This window comes from Squalius cephalus, assembly GCF_949319135.1.
Source record: "Squalius cephalus genome assembly, chromosome: 4".
NCBI lineage: Eukaryota > Metazoa > Chordata > Actinopteri > Cypriniformes > Leuciscidae > Squalius > Squalius cephalus.
In genome coordinates, this window is record NC_137125.1 from 22,411,549 (window position 1) to 22,438,611 (window position 27,063).

At 39.5% G+C, this 27,063-nt stretch overlaps 1 protein-coding gene across 3 annotated transcripts in view; it reads left to right on the forward strand.

Annotated features, from left to right (window-relative positions):
* Positions 1-4,808: 4,808 nt before the first annotated feature.
* LOC307157335 (uncharacterized protein) overlaps positions 4,809-27,063 on the forward strand; it is a 625,157-nt gene continuing 602,902 nt past the window's right edge. The window contains exons 1-3 of one of the 3 annotated variants that reach the window (XM_079869218.1): positions 4,809-4,871; positions 5,959-6,091; positions 15,801-19,185. In XM_079869218.1, the coding sequence (XP_079725344.1) occupies positions 6,007-6,091; positions 15,801-17,413 (1,698 nt within the window). In that variant the 5' untranslated portion in view covers positions 4,809-4,871; positions 5,959-6,006 and the 3' untranslated portion in view covers positions 17,414-19,185. Of the gene's footprint in view, positions 4,872-5,710; positions 6,092-15,800; positions 19,186-27,063 lie in introns of those variants that run through there. The other 2 variants (XM_079869222.1, XM_079869219.1) reach the window with 2 other exon arrangements.

Consider the following 27,063-nt stretch of genomic DNA (forward strand, 5'->3'; position numbering starts at 1 on the left):
TAAAAGTAAATTACACAAAAAAATTTTTTTTTAAATATCAATATAGCTTTTTTTATAAGCAACACAAAAATTGCGTTTGCTAGTATAAGAACGCTGGCAATTCTGATGACGTCATCGGCATGGTAGAACCTGCGAAGGCATATAGGCAGCTGCAGCTGCATTTCCTATACACACGAAAATGAGTAATTTTAATGGCTGCATGGGTTACGCATTTGAGCCTGTGAGGGACAGGCCAGTAGTACGTGACTACAACCACATGGAGGATGATCAGTTTCAGGCTCGACCTACAGTACAGGATCGTTTGGGGGGAACTGACTGGTGTGGGTGCGGGCGCTGCCGGAGCATGGACACTGCACCGGAATCGATCTGTTGCAGAGAAGTCAACCTGGAACATTTATTGATAGACAAAATATGCATCACCATGCACCGTTCATTTCGGATGCTGTGCGGTGAGAGAGACGTGTTGGAGGTGGCTATGCTATCTCTAAGGGATGTCCGAGCTGAGACGCTGGAGCGCCCAATAAGTAGCAGGTATGTAACAGTGTATTTTATGAATTGGCGACTGGGCTGGGCTGGGCTGGGCTGGGCCGGGCCGGGCCGGGCCGGGCTGGGCTGGGCTTGGCTAACTTGTTATATTCTTTTCTCAGACTGTTTAGGTTAACGGCGTACCGGCAGTTCACTCTTTGGGCGAGGGGACATTTGGGAAGAAGGAATAGGATCCCGATCCCATCCTGTGCAGTGAACTACATCAGGGATCTTTTCCCTCAGCCGAATATCAAGGATTCGAGTATGCGTTGGACTTGTAGTCAAATTTAATAATAAAACACTTCAATAAAACAAGTCAGCGCCCAGAAGATTTTAAAATGTTTTATCCTGTGGCGGAAACAAGCTTCCATACCTCCTGGCCTCTTCCTCCCATCCTCCCTGACGTGTACCGTTACGGTAGGGCTGGCCCAGCTATCGGTAGGCGCCGGCGGTGCCGCGGTAGCCTACCTGAGAAAACGTTTTGGAAAAGACGGACTATGGACCCAACCAACTCTATAGGAGGGGAGGGGAGGGGAGAACTCCCTCACGTGGTACAACCCATGCAGAGGCTGCGCGCTGCGGTGTCAGAATGCGGAACGTGTAATGTAACTAACGTGACAAATGTGAAAAAAATAAATAAATCCTCGACCGGCCCAAAAGTGAAGCGGCCCACCGGGAATTCTCCCGATTCTCCCGATTACCCACCCCGGGCCTGAAGAGATATGAGATATGAATTTATGATCACGCGTGCAATGCAAGTGACCGCGGCGCGCCGGCGTCTCCATGATTTATATTGACTGCTATATTTGCTTCTTATTTATTAAATCCAATTTGTTGATGAAACATTTATTAAAATTAAGATACAATTTATACAAAACGAAATTCACTTTAAACTAAAGAAAGTCTTTCTACAAAACAAACTTAATGAAGTGGTCAATCATGTCTGACCCACTCCATGTCCCCGATATATCTTACTCATGGTGTTCACTTTTCATAATCAACATATTGTTGTATAATATCAAGAAAATGCAATTACCTGCCTCCTTGTTTATTATAGATGCCTTTTTGTTACACATATTTAGCCAATGTATTGGATATAATGCATTGCATTCAATGTTGTTATTTATTTTGTTTGTAAAAGATGGCTTATATTGTTTTGGCATAGATGTACAGGAATTGGTTATGTATGTATATGTGACTGTGCCAACCTAACGCCTGTTGAAAACAACAGTATAAAAGACTGATGAACTGACTGCCTCTTGGGATACTGATACGCCAGTGCCCCCGACGCCTAGAAGCCCAGAGCTGAGGACAAGAAACCCCAAGCAGAAGATAAGAAGCCCAGTGCTTACTACACCTTTGATTCAAAACATGATTATTGTATTTTATACTTAAACGATGAAGTTTTATTTGCCTTTATATTGTTGTTTATTATAAAAAGAAAAGTAACCAATTAAAAGAAATTTAATTGATTACACAATCTGCCTACTGAGACTTAGATTTATGATGGATTATATGGAAGACTTTTAATAATATACCACAAGGGAGTCTTCTGACCAAATTGTAAGTACCTTTTGAATGCTTATGGTTTAGGTCAGATTTGACTTTCTTTACCTTACCTGAGAATAATAAATAAATAGGTAAAAGGTGTTAAGAGTAAAAAGTACACACTATAAAACAATATAGATGGAAAAAAATAACATTATAATATTTTAACATATGAAACTAAATGCGCTTATTTAATGGCTACAACACATAGTCTATTAGGCACATTCAAGTTAATTCTCGAATTAATTTTCAAATGATAGAAAAAACTGCAATACAAAATGTATATCTTTTTTTAAGGGGTAGGCCTATGTTTATTTTTTTCAAAGTTTAAGAAACACTCTTTCTGCGTAGAGTGCTGGGCAACAGGTCAAGGGTGCGTTTGTGTTGAAAACAGGTGCCATTCATAAAATCCTTCAGTTTTCGAGTGTTGTTTGTGCACCTGACAACGTCACACGTTGAGCCAGAAGGAGCCATTGCTTAATCTGTCAGCATTACTACTTGTCAGTAATCAGTCCACTCGTTTGTACCGCGACGCGAGTATCCCGCGTAGCTTTTACCCAGAATATCGCGACGCGAGTAAATGGTTTATTTTTATTTTTTCTTCACATGTCGCGCCCCCCAGGGGAGGCGCGCCTCACCTATTGAAAACCGCTGGTGTAAAAGGAAAGAGCCACTCGCAAATAATCTTAGGGCAATGCAAAGCCCTACTCCGACAAGTCGAAAATAAATGTGCGTTTCCAACAAATTAATAATGTAAACGACAATCTCACGAGTCACGAGAAAAAATATATATCTCAGAAAGTGCACTATTGGGCTGCGCTGGACTTCCCGTATCAGCTCCACTTATAAAGCCAGGATCTAATCCTGTTAGCATGAAATAAGCTGCTCACGAGCAGGTTTAAACTTGCGCACCTGTTGCTATGACCAGGCCCGTCGCGACAAGGCAAGCAAACCAAGCAATTGCTTGGGGCCCCGAGCTGGCCTGGGGCCCCAAGACAACGACTGGTTAAGAATAAAATGCAACGACAAACTGTGTGAGTGCCCTTTGATAGTCAATGCAGTAAAGTGAGGGGATTGGGTTTTAATTTACTTTCACATGTATTTTAAGTGTTCTGTAGTTCTGTTTTTGTGTTTATTGCTGTTTAAAAATAAATCCCAATATATTATTATAATTATTATTAATGTCTGTAAATAAATTATATATAAAAAATAAATTTAAAAAAACATGACCTTTGATTTATTGCTGCTACCTTTTAACAAGTGCAATTGTTCTGCATATATATAGTAATATGGGTGTACCCACACTTTGTGTGCTCAAACTTTGCACCTACACCCACAGTTTGCCCATATCAGCCCACAATGAGGGCCCACTCTAATGGCGCTTTTCCATTACCAGTACCAGCTCGACTCGACTCGACTCGCCTCGCCTCGACTCAGCTCGGCTCGGCTCGCTTTTCGCTCCGTTTTCCATTGCAGATAGTACCTCCACAATAGTACCTGGTCGTCATAGCGACGCCGCAGGAAACTGCCGTGACTTAATCTTTTACGCGAGACACACCCGCTACCCACACACACACAGGACAATGGAGGAAATCGAGTGTATGCTGTTTTTGGATGTTTTTGTTTTTGTTTTTGCTGTTTTTTATTCAGGATACTGCGTCTGGCGCGTGCAATGATGACGCAGTGAATAGTGACGATTCTCTCTGACCAATCAGCAGTCTGCCATGATTTCACGTCACATTTTAGTATCGCCTCAGCTCGCCTCAGCCCGCTTAGAACCTCGCCGGAGGTGGTACGAAAAAAAGTACCTGGAAGCAGGTACAGGTACAACTTTTACACAGTGGAAAACCAAACAGAGCCGAGTCGAGTCGAGCCGAGCCGAGCCGAGGCGAGCTGGTACTGTGTAGTGGAAAAGCGCCATAATTTGTGGGACCCCACCTGGACCCCATAGTGTGGGGCCACACGTGCCCCACATTTCCCGCCGGTATATGGGCCCACAGTGGGCTGCCCTGTGTCATCCTCAGTCTTGGAGAGGAACATTGTGATCTTTCCACCTCCACTGACTAATCGCAAACACTGTTATACCATCAACCTCTGGTGGGACAAACATTAGTTTTCTCTGTCCTGATCCACCTTTGAAGACAACAAATCTGATTAATGATAATAACCAAATACATCACGTTCGGAATTGTCACATAATCACATTATATCATTAATATTTACACATATCTGTATCTGAATTTAAATTATATAAATCTTTATTCCGATATTGATTAAACTAAACTATATTACAAAGAGCCTTGTGCAAAAGCCACCCTCCAGTTAGTATGTTTTGGGTAATGGTCCCATCAGATACCTTGATATCAACACAAAAAGACAGATTCGATTTTTGCGTAACCATATATATTTCAAATGCACACGTTGCATTTTTAAATACTGAAGAAAGTGAACAGAATGCTAACATAATATACAGTACGGTACCAGTCAAAGGTTTGGAAACATTACTATTATGTTTTTGAAAGAAGTCTCTTCTGCTCATCAAGCCTGCATTTATTTGATCAAAAATACAGAAAAACAGTAATATATTGAAAAATTATAACAATTTAAAATAATAGTTTTCTATTTAAATCATCTTTAAAATGTTATTATTTCTGTGATATTATACCTCTGTTTTCTGCATGCACTATGGACTTACATTTCTATGCACAATACGGGACTTTTATTTTGATATGACTGACGACGTGATGTCACAAGGCTGCGCCGCGCTCCAGTGTCTGTTATGATACGGTTAAAGAAAGGTTTGTGTTTTTAAGCATTTCAATCGTTTGGCAATTGTTGTATGTTTTTTTTTTTTTTTTTAAATGAATTCAACATTGTTGAAAGTAACATTTCAATACTGCATATAACATAAATGAACGTTATTTTGTGTGAGTAAATCGCATCCACACATGATTAACAGAAAAGATGCGTTTTATTTCGCTCCCAATATCGTGAATCATTTTATCATAAACAAGAATTTAACACAGTGATGAGAGATGCTGAGCTTTTCTAAACTCGAAATCGAATACTTACCGATATATTATGCAAAACACCGTACGCAAAAATAGTAACTTAGTATGTCCGAATGTCATTCATACTAACGATATTCATACTGTTGAACGTACTTTTTAAAGGTCGCGAAGTAGCCTAAACTGTCTGTAAAATGCATTGCTTCAGACAGTGCGATTTCGGACGCAGCGCGAGTCAACTGATCCAAATGCTTCGAAAATGATTCGGTGATTCTTTTGAGACATGATCAGAATCAGAAAGAGATTTATTGCCAGATATGTTTGCACACACAGTGTAGGCTATTTGTTTTGGTGACAGAAGCTTCCACAGTACAAACAGAATAATAGTTGCAGGACACATATAATAAAACAACAAAAATAGAGACAATAGATGGTATGTATGTACAAATGCAAGGAAATGTAAATAAGAAGTGTGGTGTGTTAAATAAATAAATTTATAAATAGTGTTGTGTATTGCACATGCTGATCAAAACAGTGTAAATGCAACCTAGAACAAACAATCGTGTAATGAGAACTTAAAACAACTGCCAATGCGTTCATAAAAGTGCAGTCTATTAAATATAATCTACAAATGATTGAATAATAAATATACATCGTAAATGCATAGCCATGCAATGTCTGTATTCATTTATGTTCTTTATTTGTAGTGTTATCTTTAAGTGTTTTTAGTCTAATCAGGTGATTCAAGTCTCTCACTCTGACTGACTCTCTTACCAGTGCACTGAACTACTGAACTAGAGCCGATTGAGACACACATAGAGATTTAGTGTGGATTTATTTTTATTTTTTGTTAATTATTCTCATCTTAAATGAACAGAAAAACTCCTGGTGAAGTGACTGAGATCCACGTGACACTATTATAAAGATGGCGTTTATTAAAGAGGAGAGTGAAGACGTGAAGATTGATGAAACATTCAGAGTGAAACAAGAAGATACTGAGGAACAAACAGGTTGGTTTCATTCTCAAAGCTGAACTCAGTCATTTGATCCTTATTAAAATCTGCTGCTCTACAGAAATGAATGATATTTTTGAAGAATATCATAGAATGTCCTAATTTAAGTGGTGCAGGTATAACATCACCGTTGGTTAAAATTATGGACCTCCTCCAATACTTAAAGGTGGGTAAGTAGTAGAAATATGCTGTTTGGAAGTTAGTCGGACCGACACAACAACAGACGTGTAGCCAATCAGCATTAGGGGGCGTGTGACGGTGGAGGAGAGAGAACGAGCAAGAGGGAGATTTGAACTGAAGAAAGACTGCAGAAATCACTGGAAAATAAAGGGTTATTTCTGGGCAAGAGCTTTAGGACCCGTGTTAATATTAGAAACGATGTCCAGCGCTGGAGAGACCTCAGTGGAAAGGCCTGAAAAAAGGATGTTGCTTTGATTCACACGTGAGTAACACTGGGTTTATGTGTCTGGAGCTGCTGTGCTGTTGGCAAATAACAACCAACTCTTGTTTGTAGTTACTATTAAGTAGGCCTAGTGTACATTCATTTTTTTGTGCTTCCTTGTCATTTGTTCATCATCTGCGCTTTATTTTTCGTGAAGCATTATTTTGTTGCTCTTCTACTATGATAAACAAACATCCTCTCTTATATTGCGTGCGTAACGGAGGCCAGTTAGTCCTTGTTTTTGCTAGTGAATGCGGTGTTTAGCGTCATTGTTAGCGCACTCGACTCACATGCAGGGGTATCGGGGTTCGAGACCGACTAAGAGCAGGGCTGTTATGCCGAGTTCAGACTGCACGATTTTCAAAGTAGTCGGGTCACTGTTCTTTTCACACTGCATGACTATCCAGGGTAACATTCAGTTGCTGGTGTGTTCACACTGCACGATGCATCGGTGACAGGAGGTTTCACACTGCATGACTTTCAGGAGGCTTTCAGGATGACTTTCGCCGACAACTTCTGTCTGGTCCGCAAACTACGTTTCGCAACCAAACACACGCGAGAAGTGATAAGGAAATAACGCAAAATCCCGCGTGCGTAAGACCGCCGTTCTCGCGCGAGTTTGAAATTGTTATTAAAAATGATAGCCTGCAAGAAGCTTGCGATCCAAATTGCCTGTGCGCTGATTTGCAGCGAAAAGGAGAAAAAGAAAAACATTATGCGTGAGGAAATGGCTGGGAAGACAAGGGGAGCAAGCTGTGTGTTCTGCAAAGAGAGTTGTGGGTAAATAAATAATGTTGCAAGTGCTGCTGTTGCTGCTGGTCAAGCAAATGTTTGTGCTTTGTTTCTGTTTGATATAATTGTAAATATATCTATTAAAATACTGATATTGTGGTCTATAACTCCTCCCCGAACTCCCCGCTGCTCTGTATCTTGCTCTCTCATTGGCTGTCGGTCATCGCCGATGTAGTTTTCAGTCAGAACACTTTTCACACAGCAGGATTTTGAATCGCCGACAGGTCCAGATATTTAGCATGCCAAATATCTCACGGGCGTCGGCGACTCGTCGGTGATTCTCTCAGATTGCGTCTTTGCTCATTCACACTGCGTGATTGTCACTCGCGTGAACGAGCACCGATTTGCCTGTGATTTCGGGCATTTGTCTGCGATTTCTCAAAACCTGTCGGCGAGCCAAAATCGGGGCTAAAATCATGCAGTCTGAACTCGGCATTAGGATTGGAGGCTGAGTTGTGGGGGCGGAGCAATGAAGAGAGGGGTGTGTTTGTTTGGGTTGATTTCAAATATCAACATTGTCTAACAGTGTTTTAGAAATACCACTTATTTACCACAAAACTTACTTGCTTAACTTACCACAAAAACATTTTCCCAGAACGTTTGAGTTAGAATAGTTAATAAGAGCACAATTATAATCATAACGATGCTCCAAACTGATATGACCCTAACTTGTTTGTGACAGTATTAGGCATCCTGAGTAATTTAGGAGACTATAATAATATTATATATTATGGTTTGGGGATGTATAAATATATATTTATCTCGCATGGGTACGAGTGTGATAATGTGTTTATGCAACAGTTCGACGGCTCACGCAAGTAAATAAGACACAACAACGGAGTGTCTTTAAAAACCCTCTTTTGTGCAGAACTAGCTACTTCCTTCCGCCACGGATTCAAGACTCAGTTTGACAGTCGAGCTCAAGCCTCCGTTACTAATTCTGCAACGTCACTTTAGAACTAGTAACGAAGGAACGTTGAGTCGCTTCATTGAAGTTTGTTGTATTATGTAGACAGAGTATAGTATTATGGTATTATAAGAGAGAGTGTATTACCTGCATCTGATGTAGCATTTATTCTTCAGGTCGATGTCCATAATATTATATCCAAAAATTCAGTTTGAATATCCTCTGAGGAAAGCGGTATGTTCATCTTTGTCCTTCCCATGACAGCGTTTAAACAACTTCCTTGTTCTTACTCACTCATAAAGACAGTCTTTGCCTCCATCTAATGGCGTAATAATGTAACTTTCACTGAAGTCCACATCACAATCCTTTCTCAATAGCAAATACGGCATATTATTTATTGAAAAACAATTTTTAAATGTACTACAATAGCCATTATAAAAGACAATAGGAAATAAACACAAGCAAACAATTCAGTCAAACGTACAAACAGCACTCTATTACAGAATTCAAGTGAAATATAGGCTAAATATAATTATGAAACTTAATTTTCCCCAAAATCGATTTGTTCTGAAATAAGTAATAGATTAATAAGACCAAAGATTGCCGTTTGATATACCCCAAATTAATTTGATCTCATGTTTAACCGCTATCTACATAAGAGCCAGCGCCAAATTCACGAAGGACTGGGTGAGATGAAGCTGTTCTCTGCGGGAACATGAGCGCTGAACGACCGTTGACAGCCTGGAGCTCGAACCTGCGAAAGTGTCTCAACAGATCGTAAAATAGGCACTAAGATTATATATTAGTCACATATTTGAGGACTAAATAACTACATTCTTGCCTAAAAAAAACTCTTAGAACTAAATTTCGTGACACAACTACAGTAGTAGGATATTTTTAAAACATATGGTGGATTCGCTCGACCGCCAGGACAGTAGCCGCAAGCGGAGTGATATAAACGGTGAACCGGTTAGAGTGCTGTTACTGCACAAATATCGTACACCTGGAAAAGGCTCTCAGCCAATCAGATTCGAGAACCAGAAAGAACCGTTGTATAGATATTTCAGTGGTGGGCTGTGCATTTCACACCTAGGGCTTCTGTGGTGTCCTACATAAATGAATCCACCTCTTAATATGCTTTTAATAGTGCACAGACTCTTTATAATTGTTGATATTGCTGTTTTATTTTGCACCAGCAGTTATAGTGTTAATGCGGTGAGTTCGGAAAAGGCCGGGTAGATATAACAAAAGTATGAATGAAAAAAAAAAGAATGTTAAAAAAAAAGTCATTTTTTAAAAAAAATTGACAAGAAAAATTAAGAGAATCATATTCAGCACGTACAAAACGGACAAAAATAATACTCTCCAAACCTACTGATTATTTTTACACAAAATCCATCCTTATTTCTTTCCTCAAGAAGACTTCAATTACTCTGTTGTACAGGTTATCTGTGCGTTTCAGTTCCAACAATGAGTCTTTCTATCGAGGTTAATGCTGAAAGTCGAGTCTGTCCCCTTGTATTTCTGGTATAAGTTTTAATTCACTTTAGGGCTGAGAATGTCCACTTGACAGAAGCCGTAGACACAGGGACAGTCACCGCAAAACATGACGATGTGTACAGCTGACCCATGCTCTCAAGATTGCAATCAAGGCTTTAGCCAATTTCAGCTCATCTGCAGTGGTAAAGCTGTTTGAGACAAATACACAGTAAGACACATGCAGGAAATCACCATGTGTTGATCTTTTTCTTTTCCCTCAGTATTTAACGAACCTGTGCGCTGATATGCTGAAATCATATTAGACACCTTCCTGGGGCCTCATTTATAACCGTTGCGTACGCACAAAACAGGCCCTGAAAAAGACGAAAATGCCATTCTCATTAAAGCACTTAAATTACATGAAATCTTTACCAAGAAGTTACAAAAATTTTTATATTATAATAAATATAAATATGTGTAGTGGATGCAATGCTTTTGAACACTTTTCTTGTGGCATGCTGTGTTTTAAATACAGCAAGGGTTGCTTGGTGCATGATATGGTCTGAGGAAATATTTTTGCACAAATAATGATCAATAAAGCACAATAAGGCCTATCTGTTTCCATTAAAAATATAAAGAAATTAAAAATACTATTTGGCCAGTGCAAAAGATAGAGAAAAACTTTCTCTGAAATGTATTTTATACTATTTTGATTTTTTAATTAAAAAACAAGGCAAGGATAGGCTACTAAATTATTTTCATCAATGTAATGTGATGGCACATCTGTATCTCATATTTTCCAAATGTCTTGTACCGTTAAACATGTTATCACGTGGATGAATATGCATATGCAAATGGTATGCAGATGAGGATATGCATAGTAAAACTAGGCGTTGTAAGCTCATATTGTTATTTTGGGGAGGAGATGCATGTGCGCACAATCTTTCGCTGACTGGGATTTATAAAGGGAATCCAGCGCAGGGTCTGGCGTACGCACGGTTTTATAAGTCTGAATATTTTTTTACGTACGCCATTTTTGGCTTTTGGGCGCAACGCACGCACATTTCTAGTAAGGATCCTACGCACAGTTTTATAAATGAGACCCCAGTTGAGGTGGGACTGCAATGGCAGAGTCTTCAGCCTAATAAAAGATCAAAATAATGCAAAAATAAAAACTAAATTTGTTTAGAATGCTTGATTTGGAATAATTGAATGAATGATTTAGTGAGTTTTACTGCAGTGCATACCTGGATAAATTCAATCTGGTGAGAACATAGGAAATTAACCAATCTGAATATGGACCATTTTGTGTGTAATAAATATAATGTTAGACACAATGCTTTTTATAATACACCATTACTGGCACAATTTCTTTGTCAATGTCTAAAATCAAGTAAAATGTGCAGTCACATGTAAGATTGACTGAAATTGTGTGTGTGAAATCTATCAGGGATTTAAAAAAGTGGAAAGTGAAAATTTTATTTTATTTTATCCGTTTCAAGTTTAAAAAATGTGGGTTTGTATTTACTGTGTTGTCCAATAGAAAGCTGCTTACTATTAAAGTACAGCTTAAATCAAAGAATCTTGCTAGCAGTCACCGGCGCAAATCGTCTACTCCCTGGTATAAAGGTGGTTTTGACGTGAGGGGTAATCGATTAACGTAATGAAGTGATTATTGTATAAATGTTTTATTTGCAACAATATGCAAGGAAAAACAAATTGGCAAGTCTCTGTCATTAACAGACTATGGACTGACTGTATTCTGCTTTGAGTAAAATTTTAAGTTACACATAAATGTGAAAGGTTATTTCTTCTACACGTTTTTATTTAATACTGACACAAAATTGTGTAAATTAGTGTTGCACATAATTTGTGAAACTTTTCTATAAATTCCCTCTAAGAGTGTAGGTTGTGAAGAACTATTGAACTGAGTATCATTTGCATCAGTGAAAAAAAAAAAGAATGTCGCTCAGAGGAAGAATATACAAAGAGAAAATTCAAAAGGGCATGTTACTGAGCCCTGTGGCACTCCATACTTGGGTTTGATGAGACGTCTCTTCTAGGGGTTTCACAACTACTGATTTTTGCTAGTCGACTAGTTTTGCATAACAGTCGACGACTAGTCGTTAAATTATTTATTCATTAAATTGACGCATTAACGCATTGAGCATTGTTAAGGAAGACACAGATGAAGGAGTTCTGGTGAATCATTGTAAATGTATTTTTGAAATTCAGAAATAACATAAATAAATTCATCAGTTATTCTTTTCATCAACATGTGTTAATACAAAAACAGCAGCATTCGTTTAAAACATTCTTGTAATTAAAACATTCTTGTTATGAACCGCGCCACACCACGCGCATCAGCGAACGTTGCAGATAAACATTGCCACATGGCTAGCCTCAGACAATAACATTGTCAACACAACTCTGAGTTTTGCACAAGTTTTAACTGCATTTTTCATTGCAAATATAATTTAAGCAAGTATAGGCCAATACAAGTTTGACGTAGGTTGAACCACTATATTTTTTGTCGAGCCTTAAATCTTAACATGGAACTTCACTTACCCCAAAGCGGTGTCAACTACAACAGTGTGAAACATTGAAAAATATTATCCATACAGTCCTGCCTTTTTTCGTTGCCATTCCATTAGCCTACTAGTCAATGTCCTGTTCCCGGATCAAATTCACATTGCCTTTTCGGTTAGCGTTGAGAAACACCAGCGCATCGACGTGGGAGGGATGGAGGCTACTCCTCTGTCGGGTGACTGTGTTCCCCGCTAGGGAAAAAATTCTCTCGCTTGGGGTGCTGGTGGCTGGAACAGCTAGATAACTCTTCGCCAACTTGGCTAGACGGGGGAAACTGCCCTCATTGTGTGCCCACCACTTTAGTGGATTATCCATTGTGGGTATGTGGGCTAATTGATGGTAATCCCGTAGTTCGTCTGCATTGGTCATCCTGGCCCTTTTGCTCTTCGTACCTTCATAATGTGGTCCAAACAGCTGTTCGAAGTCGTTCTCCAGCCTTGTTTTCTTGCCAGACTGGTTGTCCCCACCATCAGCTTAACCTTCACCAGGGTCTATAATGAAAAAATTGCATGATTATGTATGTTAAATATAGCAGGAGACATTTTAATTGTTTACTAATAAACCAGTGTTTTTATGTCAGTGTTGGCTGGAAAGATGAGTTGACGATGCTGACTTCGCAGTAGTGAACGCGCCATGAGAGAAATGCACATTTCATACGGATTAGGCTACATAAGCAGAGAGCAGTCCGTTTTCTTTCGTTTTGAATTATTCTGTTTAAAAGTACACATTTCAAGCTTTATATATGTCTCAGGTCTGTGAGGCAATTAGGCTACCTTATATGCTGGGTTTCGGTTCATTAATGAGACGAGCTCCAGGTTCACGCGCGCCTCCGTGTTGTGATTATCTATTTTCTAATATATGTACTTATTTATTAAATCCAGACAATTGGTTGATGAAACATTGATTAAAATTAAGATACAATTAATACAAAACGAAATTAAATTTAAAAGACAGGCTTTGTGCTTTCTGTTTGAGGTCTCTGTGAAAGTTTTATAGCAGTCTTTTAGTGCCGCTTTCAGAGCGCTCATGTCCGCAACAGAGAACTGTCCCGTCTGTAACATTCTTTTTTTTTTTTCTGAAATAAATTTCTAAATAAATGCGACTTATAGGCCTAGTCCAGTGCGACTTAGGCTAGGCCTATATGTTTTTTCTTCTTCATGGCGCATTTTTTGACTGATGCGACTTATAGTCCGGAAAATACGGTAAGTAATTTATTCTTTCTGTGCGGCCCGGTACCAAATGTCCCGCGGACCGGTACCGGTTGGGGACCCCTGTGCAAATTCTAAATGAAAATTTGTCTAAACCCGTTATTCATTTTTTCTATTTTTGATCTGAGCCACAATCAGAAAATCGGAAAAAGAGTTATTCGTTTTTTCATTTTAGTTCAGGAAATAATGGAAAAACAAGTCGTTTTTCATTTTTTTTATTTTTGGTTTTAATTTGAAAGAAAAATAAAACGAATAATAGACGGGGCCTAGGCCTATTTGTAAACCGTTATTGTAAAATAAAAATAGACTGATAAAAAAGTTCTAAACTTACCCGTAGTAGCAGGCTGTTCCTCATCCTCTCCTACCAGCTGAGTCAGGTGCGCCAGGGCATCCGCTCTGATATTTTCCGGGAGAAACTTCAGGTGCTTAAACCGTGGATCTAGCATGCATGCTGTTATCGGGATTGAATCTACCAGGATGTTAGACTCTAATTTGAAGCGTTTTACGAGTTCTTTCCTCACCATGTCCTTGAAAGAGCGAATAGCCCCCAGGTCGGATCCTGTCACTCTCAGCATGTCGCAGACATTGAGCAGGATGGGATAGATGAATGACAACCCGACATGTAACTCTGCGCACATTATTTTGGTTGCTTTAGCTAGAGGCCTAAGTACCGGGATCAGCTGCTCGATCAATTCCCACTGGTGCTCTCTCATGGTCAAGGATTTTCGGACGTCCACTTTCGTTATGCTCTCATCCGTGAGAACGGCCTGCACTGGAATTCTCTGTTCATACAAACGCTCTAGCATAGTGAATGTAGAATTCCACCGAGTGGCACAATCGTTTTGCAGACTGTTCACTTGTACTCCCAGTTGTTTCTGGTAGTTCTGCAAAGCACAATGTGCCACTGAGGAGTGACGAAAATGACTGACAACACGTCCCGCAGCATCAATTGTCTTCGTGATCTCGGGTAAATTGAGACCTTTTTTAATGGCAAGTTGCAGTGTATGCCCGGTGCATCCTAGGTGGTGGGGAAATAGCTCACATAATTCCATTGCTAGGTTCATGCTACTAGCATTGTCATGGATTGTGCTAAAAACATTGAGGCCCCATTCCTCGATCGTCTCTCTCAGACGCTGGGCAATATTTGCAGCAGTGTGTCTCTCGCGCATCACGGTGGTTCGCAACACTCTTGACTTTAACTCCCAGCTGTCAGTGATGTAGTGAGCTGTTATGGTTATATAAGGATCCATAGTACATGATGTCCACAGATCGGTAGTGAGGGAAACACTGAGGTCTTTCATCTCATCCATAATCGTTGCTCTGACAGTGTTGTATTGGTGCATGATATTGCTCCAAACTGTGCGGTGGCAAGGGATTGTGTAGCCTGGCTCAAAATACTGGATGATGTCCTTAAAGCCTTCCCCAGAGAGAGTGGATATAGGGCGGACATCCTTGACAACGAAGTTGACCAGAAAATCTGTGATTTTTCGCCTTCTGTTGTCAGTCATTAGGCGCGTTGAAAAATGGATTGTTGTCTGCCTGCCTGACAATGATGCAGTGCTAGCATGGCTAGCGTCATTGCCACAAACGGTTGCTGTTGACAGTGGGTGTTTCATCCTAAGATGATTATCCATTGCAGACGTATTGCTATTGTATTTTAGAACTGCTTTACATAACTTACATGTAACGGTGGATGTGTCTACATTTTCTGTGAAGTATTTCCACACATAGGATGACCTTGACCGTTTTGGACGCATAGGTACCTTAACGCCTGACGCCATTTTGTTTCCAACTAGTCGATTAGGGCCGACAGCGCCGACTAGTGGTTGTGACAGTCGACTAGTTGATGAAACCCCTAGTCTCTTCATTTACACAGACAAAATGGTAGCAGTCAAATAGATAGGACTTAACCCATGCCAATGCTTGTCCACAAATACCAGTATACATCATTCTCAAACCATCTAAGAGAATGGTGAGGAATGGAATGTTGTTGAAAGATGTAACACTAGGGAAAAAAAGATGTATCAATGATCAGATGCCAAAAGCAGGTCATTTGTTTCTTTAAGTACAGGTTTTGTGCTTAAATCCTGACCAATGTTTTTTCACACTTACTGTTATTCTGCAAAACTGGACAGTTGAGAGTACACTATTTTTCTAATATTACAGACATATAACACCTCTTTCTGTAGCTTAGTGCATATGGGATCTTGCATACATGTTGGTTTTGATGTTTGTTGATTCATGCCATTAAACTGGGGTTAACTTGTATTTCTCTTTTTTTTACCCTAGACCTGATAACACTGAAAGATGAGAGTGGAGTACTAGATGAAATGGAAAAAAAAGATCAGTTTGAGAAACATCATGATTTCATAACTGGAAAAAAATCATTTAGTTCCTTACAAACTGAAAATACTTCCCCTCAACAAAGTTCTCAAAAGACAGAAACTACAAGATATTTCACTTGCCAACATTGTGGAAAGAGTTTCACTCAACGTGGAAGTCTTACTGTCCACACGAGAATTCATACAGGAGAGAAGCCTTTCACCTGCAAACACTGTGGAAAGAGTTTCAATCAACGTCGCAATCTTTTAGTCCACATGAGAGTTCATAATGGAGAGAAGCCTTACACCTGCCAACAGTGTGGAAGGAGTTTCAATCAACTTGGAAACTTTAGAGTCCACATGAGAACTCACAATGGAGAGAAGCCTTACACATGCCAACAGTGTGGAAATAGTTTCACTCAAAAAGGAAGCCTTAAAAAGCACATGAGCATTCACACCGGAGAAAAGTCTTACACCTGCCAAGAGTGTGGAAAAGGTTTCACTCAGAGAGGAAGCTTTAACAGGCACATGAGAGTTCACACCGGAGAGAAGCCTTTCACATGCCCTCAGTGTGGAAAGAGTTTCAGTCAAAAAGGACACCTTAAAGACCACATAAGAATTCACATTGATCCAAGTTCTTTCACCTGTCAACAGTGTGGAAAAAGCTTTAACAGAAAACACAGCCTTGAAGTCCACATGAGAGTTCACACTGAAGAGGGCTCTTTCACCTGCCAACAGTGTGGAAAAAGTTTTAACAGACAAAAATACTTTAACTCCCACATGAAAATTCACACTGGAGAAAAGCCGTACCTATGCCAACAGTGTGGAATAAGCTTCAACCAAGTAGGAAACCTTAACAGGCACATGAAAATTCACACTGGAGAGAAGCCGTACACTTGCAAGCTGTGTGGACTAAGTTTCAATCATAAAGGAAGCCTGGAAAGTCACATAATAATCCATACTGGAGAGAAGCCTCACACATGCCCTCAATGTGGAAAACGTTTTGCACATAAACCGACTCTTAAAGTCCACATGAGAATTCACACAGGAGAGAAGCCTTACACCTGCAAGGTGTGTGGAAAGAGTTTCACTGATAAAGGAAACCTCAAAGTGCACATGAGAGTTCACACCATAGAGAAGCCTTACACCTGCAAACTGTGTGGAAAGAGTTTCACTCAAAAAGGAAACCTTAAAAAACATATGAGAATTCACACCACAGATGAGCCGTCCACCTGCAAACTGTGTGGAAAAAGCTTCACAGGAGCACTAAACCTGAAACAACATTTGCAAACTCATTCTGAAAAGAAATTGCAGAGTTCTGAAAGTGGTAAAACATTTAGAAAAAGGAGCAATTTCAAAAATCATCCCTCTATTCACTCTGGAAGAAGGCCATTTAAGTGTGATCAGTGTTATAAAAAATTTCTTTTGCCTTTACACTTAAAGATACACCTGAAAAGTCATGCAGATGTGAAACCACATTCTTGCTCTTCATGTGGAAAGAGTTTCAAATGGCTCAGCAATTTAAAATGGCACCAGAAAATACTCATCTGTTTAAAGGTCCCATATTGTACACCTTTCTGAAGTTTTATTTTAGGTTTTGATGTCCTTAAGAATATATATTTGCGATATAAGTACCAAAAACCATCTCAATATATTTTTACAGCTCCTTTCTCAGGAGCTCTGCCAAGAACAGGTTGATTTTGGCCTGTCTAATTAATATTCATGATCCTCTCTTCTGATTGGCCTGTTGTTTTCTGAGTGACGCATGGCCAGGCCATTTTGGCAACAATTTAACAATTTGTTATTAAAGCATAAACATTCACAAACCACTGTTAATTTAACATAAAAGCAAGCATAGGCTACTATGTGCATGGTTTGGCATGACAGAAATAGCGCAAAGTGCGCTCCCTTAATAATTCCTAAAAAGCTGATATCAGTTCATCGCGATCTCACAAAGCTCCGTTATTATCAGTGAAGCTGACTGCACAATAAATCTTTCATAATGGCAACACTTCGTTTGTTATAATCAGAGGATTTGCCAGCACTGAACAAAAACTCAGTTTTGAGCAGTGAGTGGATTCTCTCTTAAATGCCTCTCATTGGCCATTGCGTTCAAGAAATCAACACATGTCTATGATTGGCTACATTGCTCAATGCTGCAAACATGTTATAAATAGAAGCTCATTTGTGCAACAAATGAATAACAGTTTTATGTTTTATTTTTAGATATTTCTATTTTGTGGGAGTCCCCCCGAATCCTTTTATTGTCCCGCAAACCGCACACCCATGAGTACCTTGCACACGGCCATCAAATCTAGTCCCGCACCGTACTCTGTTGCGTTGGGTTCCGCAGGAGTGCAGGTCTTTACATCCATCGACTGAACAGCGTTTTCTCAACATGTTTCCGTGTTGTTGCTCAGCAACAATGTTGTCTGGGGGTTGGGCAAAAGGAGGGAGGGATGGTGGGCAGTGCTTGGGGTGGGACTGAAGGCGGTGACTGAGTACTTCTGACATCACATTTTTACGGAAGTCACAACGGCTTGTGAAAAGGCACAGCTACTTTATGCAGGCTGTGTGCATTTGTCTGTGGATTAACTGTTTTGAAAATTATATGGCAGTTACATACTCCCTAGACCTCTGTTATCATGAAAAAAGCCCGGAAATTTCATTTTTGACAATATGGGACCTTTAAAATCAAGTCACTGCAGCTGAATGTGAGCCAAATCTGAACATTCCTATTAAAATGTGAGAATTAAAAGTGAGAGTTTGTTCTGACAAACTATTTGTATCACCACTGATAACTTAATTACGCAATGCAACTGGATCGAAATAGACATGATCCTACATTAAGTCAAAATGCACAAAAGCATCTGGGCAACTCCGCAAGACATCACCGTTTTCACAGATTCTGTAGTGAAATTGATGACGGTAGCAGTATCGTTTTCAAAAACTTGCAAGTTGAAACCCAACCCGTTTTCTTTTTTTTTTCGCCCCCAAAACGCCATTGTTTTGTTAATGAACAGCAAAAACGCATAAAGGTTTCCATTTTTGCATTGAAAACAATGTAATGTAAACGCCCCTCTCTTTAGTCCTAAAGTTGATCTAGTCTTCCAGTAAATCATGGTCATCTGCCATGTTCTCCAAAGGTTGCTGGCTCTCAATTATACCCGTCATTAAATCTTACTGGTCAGTATCTTTATTTGCAGGTCCTCTTAAACCTCTCTTTGGGCATCAGCAGCGTTTGGAGGTTTATTTTTATATTCTTCCACAACACCTGTATTGAATAACTATTGTAACGTTAACACACACATTTCACAAAACAGTAAGGTAATAAAGCTGATGATTCTTAACTGAAGTTGCATTGTTCTTGTGTGTTCATTTGCATTGAACTAATTACAAATACATTTCTAGGCATTCCTTTTCTTTGACTTTTGGTTCAGTTTTTATTTCTGTCTGTTATCTGTCACTGTCTGTCATTGATTGTGATATTGTGAACACCTGTTGTGGATGGGCTGTGGGTATTTAAGTGTGGTATGTGGTATGGTGTTGGGTTGTTTGATGCGCTTTGTTCTTTTCTTGTGTTTCACGGGAATGGCCACGTGGCAGCTGCTCTTGGATTTGAGCTCCTCTACTATCATGAAATCTTAATTTGTCCCATCCACCTCATGGCCGCGGTTAAACTGGTCCGTGTTTGAATTTTTATTTAGTTATGTTTTGATAATAATAATAATGATCAAAATGATGTGTTACATTTACATTGCGCTTTTCTGGACACTCAAAGCGTTTTACAAATGGAAAGGGGGAATCTCCTCAACCACCACCAATATGCAGTACCACCTGGATGATGCGACGGCAGCCATATTGCACCAGAACGCCCACCTCACATCAGCTTATTGGTGGAGAGGAGACAGTGATGAAGCCAATGTAACGAGTTAGCTCAAAGAGGAAATATTTATAGTAACTCATAACTTGTTATAATTACTTAGGAATATTTGGGTCAGTTAATTGGATTAACTTGATGTAGCTACATTAATATTACAATCAATTAATCAGTTCGTCCAACGAACTCTTTTGATTATTAATTTATTCTAAGAAAAGCGTATCTTTCAGGGCCACAGAAAAACAATTACAGCACTTAGAGCATGTAACAAGATCAAGATCGTAAAATAAACTTGCTTCTGTAGAATAAATTCTCTGCTTGCAACAGATACGTACTGTATTGTGCACAAGTTTTATTAACTGAATCACAAACACAATTAATCTAAACACACATACATGCATACATGCATAGGTAAAATGGTGAGTGAAAGAATGGAATCGGAAGGTGGAAATGGAACTATGTAAAAGATCCATTTAACTATGAAAAGAATCATCAGCTTATCATTTTCAGAGCACATCATTAAATGTATACTTTCATGGTCTGTGCAGTGCAAACAATTCTTGAAGTTGTTGGAAAAGGATGTTGATGGTTTGGTGAGTGTCAAACGTGGAAGTTGCAATCGTTTTCTTCTCCGTTGGATGAAGAAAATATGATGAACTTGAGTGGTTTGTTTGACTCTGTTCTGATTGAAGGTTTTCTCTCTCCATGAGCACATGGCTGACCACATGCAGATTGTGACCTGCCGGCACTGGGCCGGAGAGGCCATGTAGGCAACCAAGGAGTGAGGAAGTCAGAAGATGGTTGCCCATTCAGTGATGGTAAAGTTGCAGTTTTCTCCTGAGTTGAATTGAAGAAAATACAGTCTGACTCCTTTGGGAGAGTGAAAGGATGGTAGGCTGTGGTCACGGGGGGTCCCCACAGTATCAACCTGAAGAAGCAGCAGTGAAGGCCAGAAGAATAGAGAGAGGGTCACTGTGAATTTGTCTCTAATAAAGCTTGAGAAAGGCCCCACCTCTCCGGATTTGCTTGCCCAATGAGAAGGGTGGAATTTCCAAGCGGGAAAATTCCTCTGTGGTTGATTTATGAATCTTTGTTTTAAGCGTGCTCATTTGCATGTGCAGCTGGATTGGTTTCTGATGAAGAAACTAAGAAAGATTCTTGTAATACTAATATGTTGCACATCTATCGGCATATCGTGTACACAATCATTTCGATCTTCAAAGTATCAATTTATAGAGACCAAACATGGTATAGGTGAGGTTACATTGACCGTTGGTTCTATCATAAAATACACAGTATCAAAAAAATAATAGAATTAAAAGACACTACACAAGACAGTAAATCATTCACACAATTTTCTGGGACGCATATTCATTTATAGATCAGTTTGTCTATAAATTAATGCAGCAAAGTCTGTTTTGAGGTCTGTTTCTGTCTTTCCTATGGTCTCTGCCTTGAACACATGACCACATTTTTAACAGCAATAAAACCAACTTATCTGATCGTAGTCATGGTTACCAAGACCCTGCTTGCCCTTTTTGGGGGAATGGGACCATAAATCCCAGAGTGAGTTTTAAAGATTATTTGTTGCATATAACAAATAATTGTGTCTGATTTGTCTCAGTCGCTACACCAATGAGTATACATGGGGATGATTAGGAGGCCATGATGGATGGGGGCCAATGGGCAAATTTGGCCAGGATGCCGGTGTTACACTCTTATTCAACTCAATGTACTTAATTTTTTATTTTATTTTTTAAAGGACATCCTGGGATTTTTAATGACCACACAGAGTCAGGACCTTGTTTTAAAGTGTCATCCGAATGACGGTGCTTTTTGACAGTACAGTGTCCCTATCACTAAACTAGGGTGTTAGGGCCCACACAGGCTCTACGTAAATACGCAGCACAAGCCAGTCAGTTTTCCTTCCTCCAATTAAATTGTCATATTGTTTTGGTAGATGGGGTGAATATTACTTTTAAATATTTAAAGTTAGTCTCATGGGCGATACCTTTAATTAGGAATGGGCAGGTGGTTCTACATATAAAAAAAAAAAAAGTTTTTAAAATGTTTGACATTGAATGTATTTGTTTTTATGAGGTAATTGATGATTATTTAATGTAGCAGATTAATTAGGTTATGCAGGTTTAATGTTAATAAAAAGGTGGGGACAAGTGATAAGTAATTAAAAAAATAATGTTATGTGCTAGGGCTATGTGATATGGGGGAAATATATAATTGCAATTTTGAGCAGTTAAATAAACAACAGTTTCACTCCCTACTCGTCAAATGTCTGACGCATGGTCAAGGAACCCTGGCGTCAAGTTTCAACGAAAGAGATGTACCCTTGGCATTGTTTTTTGACGCGGGGGTCCGTCAGATAGACATTCATGTTAATCCCTCATCGCCGGATATAGACGAAAGGAAATCAACTGTCTATCAACGGTGATGCCGTCACTTAATGTGACGCTGATGCCGTCACTTTATGCGACTATTGACTGTATAAATAAGTATGCGACGATCCCAAGGGCCATTGCGCTTCTCAACTCCAAATGTAAGTACTACATGATAACCTGAATTTAGCACGTTTACATATAAAAGATGACCGAATTATGTCAATAAGTTGTCGTTGTGTTTCTTTGCACAGTTTGAAGTGCCCTGAATCACTTTCATTGGACAGAGACTAAATGACCGACATATTATAACAGGTTGTTGCACCAAATAAATGTGCAGTTTGCTACACAGAAGACCAGCTAATAGAGGCCATTTGCTACTAGTTAGCTAACACAAATTAAGTGTGTCACAATGTGATTAGGTAGGCATAATGAGACTGCGGCGAGCAGGACGAGGCCGAAGGCCGTGAGAGAGCGTGATTACTCTGATGAGCGACACCTGCGAGATGCACCGGTCTCGTATCTCTCATGGAGGAGCAGAAGCATAAAGGAGGAGCGACGACAGTGAAGAGCGAGAGAGGAACAGGCCTGGACTTATGTTGTGTTTTGTTTCTGTTTTATTGTGAAAGCAGCCGTCCGTGAGGGGCTGCTGTCTTTTACTTTATTTTTTTTTAATTTTTATCATTAAATGTTTGAATGTTCGCCGGTTCCCGCCTCCTTCTTCCCATAACATCTGAACCTCGTTACACATGGTTTATTGGGATAGAAAATTAGACTAATGGCTGAGCATTGAGAGTACACAGTGAATGAGTACATTTAATTTGTCAATATTTTAATATTTATGTTTAAACAACATACAGTACAATTTGTAGTTGTAACAAAGGCCCTGGAGCTGAAAAGTCTCCAGGATTATGCTAAAATGTGCCATCCAGTGGACCTTTGCTGACAAACAAACGAGGATTACTGGGTACAGGAAACATGGAGATAGATCAAACATTGTTCATATACTGTACATATACACCTGACTACTGATTTTTCCTTCCCATTTATTTTTGTAATTATCAAAAAATCCTTTTATATGGGATATGCTTATCCCATATAAACATTATATACTGTACCTATAAGTGCTTTGCAGACCAACATCTGCCCAAAGGCCATCTTCTGGCCAGAGCCCTTCCAGCACAGTTGCTGGGCAAGTGGAGTGGTCAACATGCAGACCAGGATACGTCTGGTGTTGGAGGTTAGGCTTGTACCCCCAACTGTTGCCAGATACTTTGCCTAAATTAAAGCATTAACACATTAGTGTATTCAAAAGACAGCTATAATGAAACTAGTAAAAAAGTACTAAACTTTATTTATTTAAATGCATTTATTCATTTAGCAGGCTCTTTTATCAAAAGAAACTTTTAAAGAGGTGTTGAATACCAAATATTTAATAAAACCAAGTGTACCATTGCACTGTAGAACGCCTCATCCTTCAGTTTGATTTCTAGATTTTGAAGGTCCATTCGTGTTATTCAGAGGCAAATGGACACACAGCCTCTGGCAGGTCTGCATCCAGAGAGCTCTGTTTGGTCAGCTTTAATAGCAATTGCTTTATGACAGCAACCTCTCCTTTCAGGTGTTCTAATTGAGTAATTATGTGACGTTCTGTTGCTGGAGAGAGAGAGACAGACAGGCAAGGAAACAGTGAGACAGAGAAAATATGAAATCTTGAAAAAAGTAACAAATATATCCACTTTTCATGATATGTAAAAACCTGAAATCAGTGCTTACGTGTAATTGTCTGCCTTCTTGACAGAACTGGTCCTGGTGGGGCAGGGGGGAATTGGCGGGGCTGGTGAAATTTGTTGAAATGGTGTCGACGGTGGGGATGGTGGAACTGGTACAGAGTTCTTTCTTCTTTTAATGATTTCTTCTTCAGAAGAGTGGCCCTGATCAGGGTACCATGAGTTAGGTCTGGTGTAAATAAAAGTCACATAGTGAACCTTTAATCCTAGATTTTTGTAATCTGAAATGTCACACTTTACATTTCTACTCTGTGTACGTTTATAATCAATGCGAAAACCAAGAAACATACTTCCTTTTGCGATTAAATTTTCCCAGCATGCTGTCAGTTTCTGAGTTGAGACAGGAGGATGTCTCAGCCTTTTTATCCTTCTGTCTTGCTTTCTCATAATTTGCTACAGAACAATAAACAAGGACTCTGTGAACTATTATAAGCTGAACATTTGTCATCACATTTCTACAAATAAAAAATTCTTAAGGCACCCTTAGATACACAAGGTGAAACTAAGTTTGTTAGACTTTCAACAAATAGTCTCACGGTTCACACAACAAATCTATTATCGATGAATTACAGTTAACAGCTGTCTGTGAATTCCTTGACTTCTAAAGATACACAAATGCTTTATATAAAGAACAGAATTAAATCTAGCATATTTTTTGCCAAATTGAGCTTTTATTGACATAAACACTATCCTAGCGGGCACCTTGATATCAATTACGTCAAAAGTTAGTCAAGACTTGATCAAGATGCTGCATATCATTTTAAGGTCAGTTTTGGAAGGCAATGTCCTTCCAGTGGTAATTGGAAAGAGGAAAGTGGAAAGATTAAGTTAATACCCACACTGAAATTGGTTTAATGTACAGAGTATCTCACGAAAGTGAGTACACCTCTCACATTTCAGCATTCATTTTACTATATCTTTTCAAGGGACAATACTATAGAAATAAAACTTGGATATATTTAAGTAGTCAATGTGCTGCTTGAATAGCAGTATATATTTACTGTCCTCTGAAAATAACTCAACATACAGCCATTATTGTCAAAATAGCTGGCAACAAAAGTGAGTACACCCTAAGTGATAATAGCTGTATGTGTCTAACCATGAAAAGCCACATGTCCTATTCATCATTTTCATGTTTTTGTCTGCTTGACAGGACCATACAAATGTGTGTATCTTGTATTAGAGCAGTTAAAATTTGTGCTTGGAGTACAATTCTCTCACACTGACCACTGGATGTTCAACATGGCACCTCATGGCAAAGAACTCTCTAAGGATTTGAGAATTAGAATAGTTGCTCTTATGAGTAGAATAGAATTAGAACAAAGTTGACCTAGGCTATAAGAAGATTGGTAACACCCTGAAACTGAGTTACAGTACAGGCCAGGGTCATACAGAGGTTTTCCAAGATGGGTTCCACACGGAACAGGCCTCGCGAGGGTCAATCTAAGTAGTTGAGTCCTCGTGCTGTGCGTCAGGTGCAGAAGCTGGCTCCAAAAAACAGACACGTGAGTCCTGCCAGGATTGCTTTAGAGGTTGCAGAAGCGGAAGGTCAGCTTGTCAGTGCTCAGACCATACACCATACACCGCACACTGCAACAAGTCGGTTTGCATGGCCGTCGTCCCAGAAGGAAGCCTCTTCTGAAGCTGGCTCACAAGAAAGCCCACAAACAGTTTGCTGAAAGCAACCTGTCCAAGACCATGAATTACTGGAACAATGTCCTGTGGTCTGATGAGACTCACCAGGGCTAGGCTGATGAGACGCCCTGGTGAGGAGTACCAAGAAAATTGTGTCTTGCCTACAGTCAAGCATGGTGTTGGTAGCATCATGGTCTGGGGCTGCATGAGTGCTGCTGGTACTGGGGAGCTGCGCTTCATTGAGGGAAACATGGACTCCAACATGTACTGTGACATTCTGAAGCAGAACATGATGCCCTCCCTTCAGAAACTGGGCCGAACGGCTGATAACGACCCCAAACACACCGCCAAGATGACAACTGCCTTGCTGAGGAAGCTGAAGGGGAAGGAGATGGAGTGGCCAAGTATTTCTCCAGACCTGAACCCTATTGAGTACCTGTGTGGTGTCCTCAAGCGAAAGGTGGAGAAGCGCCACACAAAAAATGATGGGTTAAAAATAACCCAACTTGGGTTGTTTTATAACCCAACCGCTGGATCAATATTGCACCAGACCAGCAGTAGTTAATTTGACAATTCTGGGTTGATTCAACTACATATTTGTTATATAGTGTACCCAAATGCTGGGTAAAATTAACCCATATGCCAGATTAATTCGAACACATTACAGTACAATTTAAGAAAATAAATTGCAATAGAATACCCATAGCTATAAAACTGTTAAACTACAAACCTAGAACAGAATACATGCTAGATTTATGCATATATTATGCAATAAACACTTAAACAATACAAAAACAAAACAACATAATGGAACCTTTGAAAAAATGTATTATATTACATTAATTAATATCAACAATATAGTGGAACTGGTGCAGTTAATATCACTCAGGTAGGAAAACATTCAGAGCAAAACAACAATTACGAATGAACTGGCTGAACATTCAACAGGCCAACAGTCAACAGGTCTATTGTGAACAAATTCAAGAAATTCAAATTCCTATTAAAAAGCTGTTATTAAGAGCCATTAGCTCTACTTGCAAGCAAGTATCCTACTTTGAATAAACTTTACCATTTTAGACTCCCCTCCTGGCATTTCATATATTACAGTCTGTATGAATTCCCACTCATGTTCACACTGCTTCGGGTATTTAATGTCAAATACATAGAATGCCTTGAAGCAGACATCAATGGTCTGAAGCAGTGCTTCTTGTTCCAGGGCCTGTCCAGCTATTATGACGAAGGCCTGAACTGCACTCTGATCATTTCCCAGCGTCAGGATGTGGGGTATGGTTTGCATGCCTTGGCCTCATGGAGGTACATGTTTATTCCAGGCTAAAAAAGAAAGAATACAAGAGAGCAAGTGAGAGAGTGCGAGTGAGTAAGGACCAAATGTCTACCGACTACTATAGTAGAATTAAAATATAGACATTGTGAGGACCATTTTCCTGGTCCTCACAAGAGAAATGATTGTTTTATGATAAAGTCTAGTTAGCTTTACAATTTGGAAAAGATTCAGTGCATCTCTAATTCAAA